General features: G+C 41.4%; 1 protein-coding gene across 3 annotated transcripts in view; it reads left to right on the forward strand.

Annotated features, from left to right (window-relative positions):
• The window catches only part of NFX1 (nuclear transcription factor, X-box binding 1), a 63,440-nt gene that overhangs the window by 46,790 nt on the left and 3,795 nt on the right, over positions 1-12,855 (forward strand). For all 3 annotated transcript variants that reach the window (XM_068974094.1, XM_068974097.1, XM_068974096.1), the window contains exons 15-20: positions 2,089-2,168; positions 4,449-4,679; positions 5,539-5,612; positions 6,403-6,504; positions 7,208-7,249; positions 12,342-12,440. In XM_068974094.1, the coding sequence (XP_068830195.1) occupies positions 2,089-2,168; positions 4,449-4,679; positions 5,539-5,612; positions 6,403-6,504; positions 7,208-7,249; positions 12,342-12,440 (628 nt within the window). The remainder of the gene's footprint in view (positions 1-2,088; positions 2,169-4,448; positions 4,680-5,538; positions 5,613-6,402; positions 6,505-7,207; positions 7,250-12,341; positions 12,441-12,855) is intronic.

A 12,855-nucleotide genomic window follows, 5' to 3' on the forward strand; every position in this document is an offset into this window, starting at 1 on the left:
GAGCCACGGGTTCAATCCCTGGGTGGGGAAGATTCCCTGGAGGGGAGCATGGCAACCCAGTCCAGTATTCTTGCCTGGAGAATCCCACAGACAGAAGAGCCTGGCAGGCTACGGTCCCTGGGGTCGCAGAGAGTCAGACACAACTGAGGGACTCAGCACAGCACATGATAGCTTTCACTGCTTTCAGGTCACACCGTCGTGGCTGCTGCTTGTTCCCTGGGCTCAGGTTGCTTCTGTGAAGAGGGGTCTGTGATCTGGGCCACAGCTGGGAATGACAGTGCTTTTCATTGCTTTACCATGTGGGTGTCAAACACACCCAGAGTGTCGGGAGAAGCCCCAGCTGGTCTTGTCTTCCTTTTTGTGGCCTCCACTTTTGGTGCATATTTCAAAGTGAAGCATCTTTTTATAAAATTAAACGTAACTCCAGTTTTGTTGTAGATGCAACATATATAGAAAGAAAGAAAAGTAAAATTGAAAGATTGAAATTAAATCTTATGTAACCTTTTAAGAATTATGCTGTCCTGTGTATTTTTCAGACTTCCCTGGTGGCTCAGACAGTAAAGAATCTGCAATGCGGTAAATCCGCCTGCAGTGCGGGAGACCTGGGTTCAGTCTCTGGGTCGGGAAGATCCCCTGGAGAAAGGGCATGGCAACCCACTCTAGTATTCTTGCCTGGTGATTTTTCAGGGCCTTTTTCCATGGGCAAAAATATATATTTGCATTATTTCCCTAAAATAAAAGTGGAATTTTATTGAACTTATTTTAAGTAATAGATTTTTTTCTCTCTTATTACTGTAATTTTAATCTGTCTCCTTATCAATAAATATTTTTCTAGATGGTAGTCGGGTGTCCTGTTACATGGATAGGCCATAACTGATTCAGTCAGTCTCATATTGCTGGACATTAGTTTCCAGTTTTCCTGTGATAGACTGCTGTAGACACCAGACCAGTAGTTACTTGACATCACCCACTTTCCTTCCAGTCTAGTCACTGGCTTTCCCCTCGGACTGTATCTGGCCCATCATTTCCTTTTTTGTCACGTCCCAGAGGCAAACCTGATATAACTTAAGTCATCAGATTTGATCCTTACAGTAAATCTGGCCATATGATTGAGACTGATGAAACAACCAGTTCTTAATTTTTTTAAGAGTGAAGAAGAATTAAGTAAATTCCTTATGAAGTGAGAAGTCCCTCCTTCCCTGGAGACCTTAAGATGACCCTCCCAGCTTAGCTTGTGAGTGGTCTCCATGCCACTGTGAAGTTAATATTCAAGCAGACACTCAGCACACTCACTCGCACTCACTTCTTTATAGTCACTTGTAGATGTTAAGATGAAGTCCATAGTGAGAACTTAGCCATTTGTGATTTGTTTTGTTTTAGCCTGCTTTCATTCAGCATTCACTTTTCCTGAGCATTTGTTGTATATCCAGCATGCTGTCAGACATAGAGGGAAGTTCAGAGGAAGAAAACAACCCAGGACCTGGAGGGGGCTCTGTTGTTTCTGGGAGGAAGAAGATGGTAGTTGAGTACATTTGCCACAACCAGCCATTGCATGAAGATGGGGCAGATAGCATTGCAGCAAGCCATCTGCCTCAGAACCAAGAGGTCAGGGAGAGCAAGAGAGCTCAGGGCAGGGAGGGGTCAGCCACGGAAGGCTTCATTGTAGGGGATGAGTTTGAATGAACTGCCTCTTTCAGGCAGTAGAGACATTGAAAGGAGTCAGAGGAAGCATGTTAGATGAGGTAAGTAACCAAGATGTCTGAGCAGAGGGGAGCTGTGTATGGTAGAACCACAAGCATGACTGAGTAATGTGCACAGACCATGTGGCCATGCCTCAGGACACGGGGTGGGCCAGCTGCCCCCTTCTCTGCTTCTGTGTTTCTCTCCCCTCAGCTCATCTTTTTCCCATGCTCATCTTTCAGCCCTTTAATATAAAGCCAACTACTTTTACTTTCCAGTGACCATTTTTAAAAGTTCTTTTAGCTCCTAAATATAAAAGTTCCATGTCAAATGCTATTATAATATGTATAATAGTTTGTGTGGTGTTATTTGAACATAATTCCTGATTTTTCCTTTCTCTTTCTCCAGTGTATCATTCTTGTCATAGTGAGGACAAGTGCCCTCCTTGTACTTTCCTCACTCAGAAGTGGTGCATGGGTAAACATGAGGTAAGCTTTCTCTCAAGTGGTTCATTGTTCCAACCAGAGATTTATGGTTGGATTTCGTTAAGAGGATTAGCCTCATTGTTTCTCAAAGTAAATATGCTCCAAAGAAGCAGAGATTTGCTATTGCCACTTTTTTTCCTTTTTTTATCATTGAGGTATAGTTTGCATAAAATAAAATTTACCCTTTTTAGCATGCAAGTCTATGAGTTTTGACACAAGCAGTCATACAGTCATGTCACCACCACCACAGTCAAGACATGGAACAGGTCATTCACCCCCACATACTCCTTCATGTCCCTTTAGAATTACTCTCCCCTTTCCTCCAGCGCCGGTAATCAGTTATCTGTTACTTGTCCTAACAAAGTCTGTTGCCTTTTCATGAGGTCACATAAATGGAACCATGCAGTCAGTAGCATTCTTAGACTATTCTGCTCTCATTTTTAATCTGGTTACAGTGAAATGAGACTCAGCTAGTAGGCCCTGAGAACATGAGCTGTGTTCAGAGACAGCGTCCAAGTTAGCTAGCATGGGGAGGGATTGCCAGTCTGGGAAAAGTGTTACAGTGAGAACATCCCAAGAGTGCAGGTGGGCTCCCTGCCAGTTACCACCAATCCTTCTCTCTACTCCCTTCACAAATTTCCATCCTGCTTACGGGCCAAATGCCTTCCTCCCCACTAACCTCCCCCTCCCCACTGCCACTACCATGAAGGATTTTCATGCTTATTCTTAGCATCTAAGCTGTATTTGGCACTGCTGACTATAGACCCTTTGAAACAATTTTTAAATTTCTTTAATTTTAAAAAGGCATATTCATTGTAGACTGTTAATATAGTTTTGCTACCCAGAAATACTCTTAAACATTCTGGTGTGTAGACTTCAGGCATGTGTATCACATATTATCCTCTACTGTATGAAGATTATACTGTTTTGTAACCTGCTTTTTTTACTTCATAACACGTTGGCCAACATTTCTTGAAACTCTTGACAACTATGACAGCATGCTTTCAGTATTCTTATCTTGATGGACATATTTTTCTCCACTTATTTCCTGTCAGAGGTTCTCAAGTCATAATCCTTAGTATTTATTCTTCCTCTGAAAAATCTTACTTCCTCTAAGAGTAACCATTATGAGAGATCCATGTGTTACTGTTGTGTTGTTGGACTTCAGTCAGCAAATATTTACTGCATGCCTGCTCTGTACTAGGCAGCTGGCTGGGTTCAAGTGACTGAGAAATGAACCACGGGGGCTGGCCCTGCCCTGGTGGAGCCTTCATTGTGGGGCAGAAAGCAGATGAATGAGCAGTCGATTATAGGTACAGCCGTGGGGGAAGTACAGAGTACTGAAGGGACCCCTACCCAGGGAAGGTCTTCCTGGAGGAAGTGACATAAGTAACCTGAAGGACGATGAGAAGATAGGCAGGTGATGTGGGCAGGAGCAGCACAGGGCACAGCGTGTGTGCGGATTAGCCCAATGGTAAAGTAACGGAGCGTTTAGTGACTGGGAATACCTTCCACCAAAATACCGAATCCACAGCAGGGATGTGCTAGACTCTGGGGCCCTCTTCAAGATTACAGGTTATGCCTCATCAGAGTCGAAGTATACTCCTCTCTTTGAGGGTTCTTAAAAGACTTTGAGCAGATACATGAGAGTAATCTTTGGTCCCGCAGGAGTAAAATCCCAGCATCTTTTTCCTAGAGTGGGGAATCCTGGGTGAAGGCAATTTCTCAAGAAAAAATGACTTGATGGTTCCATGGCCTGTTGCCTCTAAATTTTTTTTAATGACGGAGCTATTTAAAACTATGGAGACCAGGGGTTGGGAGATGTGAGGAGAGCTGAGTATTTAATTACATAAAACTGCCCTGCCAGCAGTCCGGAAACCATGAGCCAAGGGTGCCCCCACCCCCGGGGTTTCTGTCAACTCAGTACCCTAGCTGTTTACAGAATTAGAAGATCCCCTGACCCTCCCAGTTAGTCATAGCATTTTCAAATACTCCCTAGTTATCTGGTTGCACATGCCTGTTACTCACCTTGGGAAGTTTATGTTGCAAGTCACACTCAGCTGCTAAAACAAATCCTTTCAAACCATAACAAGCATTATTAAATAAAGCTCAGGTTTATTTTCTTTTCAAACTAACCTTTCAGACTTTGAAAATCAGCCTGATTTTTAAAAAAGAATTTTTTTTTAATATACTGATTGTGAATGTTCAGAAATGTTTAAGTAGGAAGTTAAAACCCACCCCAGATCCTGAATGGAGATGAGAACCCGGCTACTTCTCTCCTAGTTACGAAGCAACATTCCCTGTCACCTGGTTGATATCTCTTGTGGACTACCCTGCGGTGCCGCGCTGCCGTGTGGGATGCACAAGTGTCAGAGGCTCTGTCACAAAGGAGGATGCCTGGGGGATGAGATCTGCAAGCAGCCCTGCACCGCCTCCAGAGCCGACTGTGGCCACCCGTGCATGGCGCCCTGCCACCGCAGCCTTCCCTGCCCGGTGACTGCCTGCAAGGCCAAGGTGCGGAGTCCTGGCTCCAGGTGGGGTGTTGGCTGTGGTCCTGGCGCTGCTAGTGAGTCTAGAACTGCCTGCGGAGACACCTCAGCACACATCCTAATCGGGGGTCGTTGGTTACAAGGAACTGCAGGTTAACAAAGAGAAAGGTGGACATCTGTCTCCCAAGCTTGAGATGGCCTTTTAGTTCAGAAAGAACCCACTGCCACCTGACCAGTCTCTGCCTCCCTTTGATTGAATTCTCAAGAGAGACTGATTGCCCACTCCATTCATTCAGCAAGTATTTAAGTGTCTGTTTTGTATAAGATGTTACACTGTATAGATGCTGGAGCTCTACCAGTGAACAGGAGACACATGGTTCCATTAGTCAGATGGATAGATACTAACTAGTTACTCAGGTAATTACCCATGACTCTGCTAAGGATTGTGAAGTAGTTACACCCTTGCAGGAGTTGCACAGGAACACATGAGTGGGGGACTTAACTGTTCTGAGGGATGAAGCAAGGTCTCCCCTGAGAAAGTGAAAGTGGAGGGATGAAGTGGAGTCGATCAGACGTCGGCTGGTCCTGGGTCAAGTGTCTGGTTTGGTGGTAGAAACTTCATTCTAGGCCTGCCCCTTCGGGCAGGATTAAGGACAGGAATAATTCCCAATAAGGGGCACTGTAAACCTGGCACTTCCTCCTAGCATGTCAGCCACCGCGTTGTCAGTTTGCATGTGTGGTTAGCTCCTCCATCCTGGAGAGGAGCCTTTCCTTGTCTCTCTGTTCTCTGCCAAGGTTTGATTCGAGAGAGGCTTTAAAAACAAACCTGCCCATTCACATGTTTTCCGTGGGCTGAAAGCTGCTCCATGTTCATCTTATTTCAGATAGAGCTGCAGTGTGAATGTGGACGAAGAAAAGAAATCATGGTTTGCTCAGAAGCATCCAGTACTTATCAAAGGTTAGTGCTACTTAAATGTTAACAATTGGTAGGTCTAGGTAAAGGATATACAGGAGTTTATTATAGGATCTTTACAACTTTTAAGGAAAGTTTTTAAAATAAATTTTGAGTCTAGTTTTTCAGGTTCAAAGGAAAAGTACTGCTTTTTGTACCTTATTACCTTCCCTAACCTGAATTTGTAAACCATTTTATTTCTCCTCCTCCTTCCTCTCTCTCTACCTCTGGTCTTATTTCACCATGAGATCAGAAGGGAAGATGTCCTGAGGTTGCATGAATTGCTTTCATGTCCCACCGTTTGTGGTGGCACAGCCAGGCCCTGTGCTCCTACTGGAGTGTGGGGGTTTCTGGCTGTTCTGTGGGTTGTCTTTAGAGCCTCCTGAAATCTTGGGATCTGTGTGGTCACATAGGGATCTGAATACAGGGGTGGAGATGATAGGATGGATGGATGAACAGGTGCAGAGATATCATCTTGGAGATGCAGAGATGTGTCATAGAGGTGGGACTTCGGAGTGTGCAACATCAGATTGACTGTGAATACCCACTGAGTGCCGGGCATTGGCCCAGATGTTCAAGGGGGTGCTAAGGAATTGATTACCTCTTTTCCTATGGAGCTGTTTAGACTGAGTGAGATACCACGTAAATGTGTGGATAGTTACAATAAATGGGCTTCCAAGGCTACACAGATTGTCAAGAGGTAGATTTTTCTTGAAAGACATATTTTGTGTTCCTGGTGTGAGGAGAGTCTTGTGAAACTGCAGTGCCTTTCTTCCCTTTCTTTTTTGTACTTCAGAATAGCTGCTATTTCCATGGCCTCCAAAATAACAGACATGCAGCTTGGAGATTCAGTGGAGATCAGCAAGTTGATAACTAAGAAGGAAATTCACCAAGCCAGGTAATTTAAAAAATGTGTAGCTGTGCCTTCTTTCTCGCATTAGACTTAATTTCCAGAGGGCAGGAACCATTCACTTGTGTCAGTCCCTACAGTAAAGCCTTGCACACACAGTATTCAACAGACCTCTGACATTAAGAGGCCACACCCACTCCAGTGCAGTGAATCCTACTCAGGACACAGCTAAGACCAGAGGAAGCAGTTCTGGGCCTCACTCCAGATAGTAGCCAGAGAAAGCAGAGACCTGGGCATGTACATTTTAACCTGCAAGAGAACAGAAAGGTGGCTGTGTCAAGAGAGGGAGAGGGGGCTGTCAGAGGGCTGCTGGGAGCATGTGGGGAGCTGAGCAGCCTTGGGACACTGAAGTCCTTCGAAGGCCTGCCCACCTGTCCTTGAGAGGGACCTCATCCAGCCATTGTTTGACCATCCAAGAGCTTATTGCTGAGTGGTGACGGTGGTTTAGTCACTAAGTCGTGTCCCACTCTTGTGACCCCATGGACTGTAGCCTGCCAGGCTCCTCTGTCCTTGGGATTCACCAGGCAAGAATACTGGAGTGGATTGCCATTTCCTTCTCCAGGGGATCTTTCTGACCTGGGAATTGAACCCCAGTCTCCTGCATTGCAGGCAGATTCTTTACCAACTGAGCTACTCAGAGTAGGAGCTGTGAAACCTGCCCTCTCACTTAATTTTTTCTTTGTTTCTCAAGGCTGGAGTGTGATGAGGAATGTTCAGCCTTGGAAAGGAAAAAGTAAGTAGTTTGAACTACGATTTATCTAATTGTCTTTGAGCTCTGTGAAGTTAGTGGGAGGGAGCAACCCTTCAAGCATTCATTCAGCACCTGCTCTGAGTCTTTTGCTGCTATTGGGGAGCAGAAGAAATTCAATCATCAAGAATTGAAGTGCCTAAGGATAAACCAGTTGGGTGATCTCAGCATGTTTCTGAAACATGAGCTTAAGTGGTTTCGGGCAAGTATAAACATTACATGCCCCACAGCATACTAATTCAGGGACTGGCAGACTTCCTGATTCCAGTGGAGATAAGAGGCTTCAAATTTTTTAATGAACCTTTATGTTGAAGTATAACATACATATAGATCAAAACTATCCAGATCAGTGAGTCATCACAAATTGAATACATTGGTGTAATCAGCAATGAGGTCAAGATATAGAAAGTTTCCAGAAGCTGTTCTTACACTCCACTGAGATATAACCTGTATCCTGACTTCTGACAGTTTAGATTATTTTGTCTGTTTTTGGACTTTAAATAATGAAATCATGTGGGTGGTATTTTTGTCAGGTTTCTTTCATTATATTTGTGATACTCCTTTTGTTGCATATAGCAGTATTTTGTTGGTTTTCATTCCTGAACAATATTTGTTTTATTTTAATATATCATCACTTATCTATTCTATAGTTAATAGATTACGTGTTGTTATTGGTATTGGGCTCTGTAAAGAACATCCTTGTACTAGCTTTGCTGTATATATGTACTCATTCCTATTGGATAATAAACTCAGAAGTAGAATTGCTGATTAATAAGGTACGTGTATTTTCAGCTTCTGTTGATTCAGCCAGTGTTAAAAATGGTTGTACCAAGTTATACTCCCATGAACAGGGTCGTATTTCCCATGGCTCTCAGCTTGTGTCAGCACTTGGAATTGTCAGTCTTCTAAACTTTAATCCATTTTTGTAGATGTATAACTGGATATCACTGAGCTTTTAATTTATGTTTCTCTGATGACTGGTGAGGTTGAACACCTTTTTGTATGTTTATTGGCCATTTGGATATCCTCTTTTGTGAAGTACCAGTTCAAGTCTTTGCTTATTTTTTAATTGTATCATCTGTCTTTTTCATATCGATTACTAGGAATTCTTTATAAATTTTGGACATGAGTCGTTTGTTTTATTTGAGAAGGAAATGGCAACCCTCTCCAGTATTCTTGCTTGGGAAATCCCATGGGCAGAGGAGCCTGGTGGGCTACAGTCCGTGGGGTCGCAAGAGTCAGTCGTGACTTAGCAACTAACCACCACCTTTATATTTTTAAGACCCAGCACAACCAAAAATAAATAAATTTTTTAAAGGAGAATAAATTTATTTTTGGTTGTACTGGGTCTTCATTGTTGCTTGTGAGCTTTGAGCTGTGGCTAGCAGGGGCCACTACATTGAGTAAGAGTAAGTTTGTTGCAGTGCATGTATTTCTCATTGCACTAGCTTCTCTTGTTACGGAACACAGGCTCTAGCACATGGCTTCAGTAGTTGCAGCTCACAGGCTTTAGAGCACAGGCTTGGTAATTGTGGCTCAAGGGCCTAGTTGCTCTGACGCATGTGGAATCTTCCCAGACCAAGGATTGAACCCATGTCCCCTGCATTATCAGGCAAATTCCTATCTTCTGTACCACCAGGGAAGTCCTGTTTTGTATATTGTTGTTTCTCACACTCTGTACATTCACTTTTCACTTCCCAAATGGTGTCTTAATAAATAGAAATTTCTAATTTTAATGTAGTTCAGTTTATCAATCTTTTCCTTAGTTAATAGTACATTTTATAGCTTGTTCAAGAAGTATTTGTCTATCCTGAGGTCATATTGGTATTCTGTGTTATTGTCTAGGAACCTTATTTTACCTTTCACATTTAGAACTATAGTTGACTTGGACCGATTTTTTTTTTCTAATCATAGTATAAGGAGGGTTCATGATTCCATTATTTTTTTTTCAAACAAATGTTCACTTGACCAATATCGTTTATCAAGAAATCCTTTTCTCAGTTTGCTGCAGTGCCACCTTTGTCTTAAAGCAAGTAGTCATGTTGCATATGGGTTATTTCTGAGTTCATTCTGTTCCATCGTGTTAGTATCACATTATTTGAATTATTGTACCTTTATAACAGGTCTTAAAAAGTGGTAGCTTATCTCTTCAAACATGGTCCTTCAAGATTGTCTTTCTCGGCCATTTGCATTTCCATTTAAATTTTAGAAATAGGTTATCAATATCTGCAAAAAAAAAACCAACTGGGATTTTGATTGAGCTGGTATTTATAAATCAGTCTGGGAAGATTTGGTACTTTGTAATATTGACGCCTCTCGTTCTTGAGCAAAGTATATCCTTACATTTAGTCATGTTTTCTTTTAATGATATTTTTATAGTTTTCTGTATATAGATATTGTACATCTTTAAGTAGATTTGTTCTTTGCTGTTTGATGTTTTTTGATGCTATTATAAATGGTATTTTTTTCTTGTTATCACTTTAAAATTTTAATTCTCTAATTGCTTGTTGCTGGCATGTAGGAATACAGTTGGTATTTGTTGACCAGTGTTCACAACCTTGCTAAATTACTTATTTCTAATAGTTTATCTGTAGCTTCTTTTGGATTTTGCATGTGCACAATCATGTCCTCTTCTAATTTATTTCTAATTCTTAACTGTTTTCTTTTTCTTGGCATATCACACTGGCTAGGCCTCCAGTACAGTATTGAATAGAAGGTAGTGATAATAGATATTTCACTACTGTCTATGATGTTTGTTGTAAGTTATTTGAGTATATTCGTTATCAGATTTAGGGGCATTTATTCAGTGCCTGACAAACTTTCTAGTTCCAACAGAGATTAAAGGTATAGTTCTGTGAAAATGTCTATATTTGGAGAATTTAGGTGAAGAGTATGTAGGAGTTTACTGTAATTTTTTTTTTTGGCTGCACCGGGTCTTTGTTGCTGTCTGTGGGCTTTCTCTAGTTGCTGTCTGTGGGCTTTCTCTAGTTGCTGTCTGTGGGCTTTCTCTAGTTGTGGCAAGCAGTGGCCTCTCTTGTTGCAGAGCATGGACTCCAGAGTGTGCAGGTTTCAGTAGTTGTGGTCTACAAGCCTAGTTGCCCCACAATGGCATCTTCCCAGACCAGATTCGAAGCTGCTCTGGACCACTAAGGAAGTCCCATTGTAATATTCTTGTAACTTAACCATTCTTTGAAATTTTTTCAAGATAGAGTTAAGCAGAAACAGATAAATGCAGACAAGTGCAGTCTTGTTTTACCTAGAAGTGCAACTTCGAACAATTGTTAACAATACCTTTTTAGATGATTAAATGTGTAGATGGTAGTATGATTAATAGCACTCCCCAAATTTCCTTTGGTTTGACCCTTATGGTAACTTTGTAATAATTTCTATTCAAAACTCTTGTGCTTTAAGAACTGTCACATTGTTCTCTGCTGCAGTCCAGAGATTTCAAAAATGCTGTAGTGAATGCATAGAAGGCCTCCAAAACACGGAGATGCACCTTTGTGTAGTTGAGACAGGATTGTACAGCAGTTAGAGCCAACCATAGCTCTAGAGTTAGACTGCCCAGAATTGAATCTTAGTTTCACTCACATAGCTGTGTGACCTTGGACAAAACACACTATCCCTCTAAGCTTTCATTTTCCCATGTATCTGTGAATAGTGAGTGATAATAATAGTATCTACCTCCCTGAGTTGTTATGAGGGTTAATACATTAAAACTAATGATATACATGAAACTCTTGGCACAAGCCTAACACATAGTAGATGCTCAGTAAATGAAAGTTATTGTTTAGAACTAGCTATTTCTGAAAGCCTTTTGAATTTCTCCTCAATCTTCCAACAGTGACATAATGACCCTCACTATATAAGGATTCTTTCTTACTCACAGACCTGAAAAAAAAAAAAAGACATGTGGATTTGAAAAGGAAAATGCCATCTAAAGTTGCAAATACATGCTCCATTACAGAAATGGAAAACTGGCAGACCAAATTCATCCCACAGTTATGTTTTATTGGTGTATACATTTGAATTAGTGGCCAACTAATCAAAACATTAAAAGATCTCCCCCTCTAGGAATTCTCTTGAAAATATGAAAACTAAACCGCTGGTAAAAAATTAGAAAACCTAACAACAATAAACCAAATTCTTATGGGCATTAAGCTTGTAAGAGATCCCTGTCTCCTTGTAAAGGAAAACTGTATAAATGCTAAACTGAATTTTAACTATCTTAAAAAAAAAAAAGGACATAACCAGGTGTTGGTGAGATGGCATAAGACTCATACAACTGCCAGTCAAAGCACAAACAGCGTTGTGGACCCCTTGGACCATGATGATCTGGATCTCAGGTCCATACTATTTAATGCAGTTATTGCCACACCTGGAAACATTTTCCAGAGAAATAATCTTAAAAGATTTTTGCTCAGAGATATTGTGTTACTTATCATATTGAAAAACTGGGGGAGTGTTACAGGAACCTAAATGGGGAATGCTTATGTAAATTGTGGGACATATAAAATTAGAAGATTATGCAGCTGTTAATACAGGGAGTGTGAAAATCAAACAGTAATATGAGAAATGCTAAAAAAGATTCAGAGTTTCACGTACTGCTTAAAATTACAGAAGGAAAGTATGAAAGGAAGTGCATTAAAATTAACGCAGCACTTATGTTGTTAATGGAATTCTTTATTTTGTAGACTTTCTGTAGAGTGATGTTAATTTTAGTATTCTCTTTCTACTTTATTCATCTGATGTTCAGGTGAAACCTCAGGACATCTTTCCCACTGACCATCCCCAGTGCGTGCCCTCCCTCACCCTTCTCTTCACCAGACGGAGAGTCTCCAGTGTCAGCCTACAGCTTGCTCAGAACCATCTAGATATATCTTACTTATTTTGTTCTGTGAAGACAATTCAATATCTTGTCCCAAGTTGTTCTTATTCTCTTGAATAATCAGGTTTACTGAAATGAGATGATTAATGTATAAAAAATATAGAACCTGGTGGGCACTCTGTTACTATGAGATAATTTTCCTCCCCTTCCTTTCCTTTCCTTTCATTTACACACTTCACTCTCTTTCAGGAGGTTAGCAGAAGCATTTCATATCAGTGATGATTCTGATCCTTTCAACGTACGTTCTTCGGGGTCAAAATTCAGTGACAGTTTGAAAGAAGATGCTAGGTATGTGACTTGATACATACTTTCTTAAGTGTGGCTTACCAGTTGTTTCCTCTTTTAAGATATGCAGTCCTCTGTGGTTGAGCCAGTTTATATATTTATATATCTATTATAAGAAATTATATGGTATTTAATAAGTCATTCTCTTGGTTTCTCAAAATGTCCCATTGAAGAGTTGAACTCAGGAGGTGTGTGTGTGTGTTTGGCCCCTGTGATAGGAGCTGCGGCCCTTCAAGGGTTGGACTAGCTTGCAGTGAAGGGCCTCTGGCCACGTTCCACCTCTGCCCATCCAGGTCTCTGTCACACGGGTGGTCCTCACTTGGGTGGTAACAGGTCTTATTTTCCTCTTGTCTCCTGGCCCTCTGATGACTGTTTCTCTTTCTGTCTTCTCTCTTCTCATAATTGTTTTCTTACTACT

Source organism: Capricornis sumatraensis, chromosome 6, assembly GCF_032405125.1.
Source record: "Capricornis sumatraensis isolate serow.1 chromosome 6, serow.2, whole genome shotgun sequence".
Lineage (NCBI taxonomy): Eukaryota > Metazoa > Chordata > Mammalia > Artiodactyla > Bovidae > Capricornis > Capricornis sumatraensis.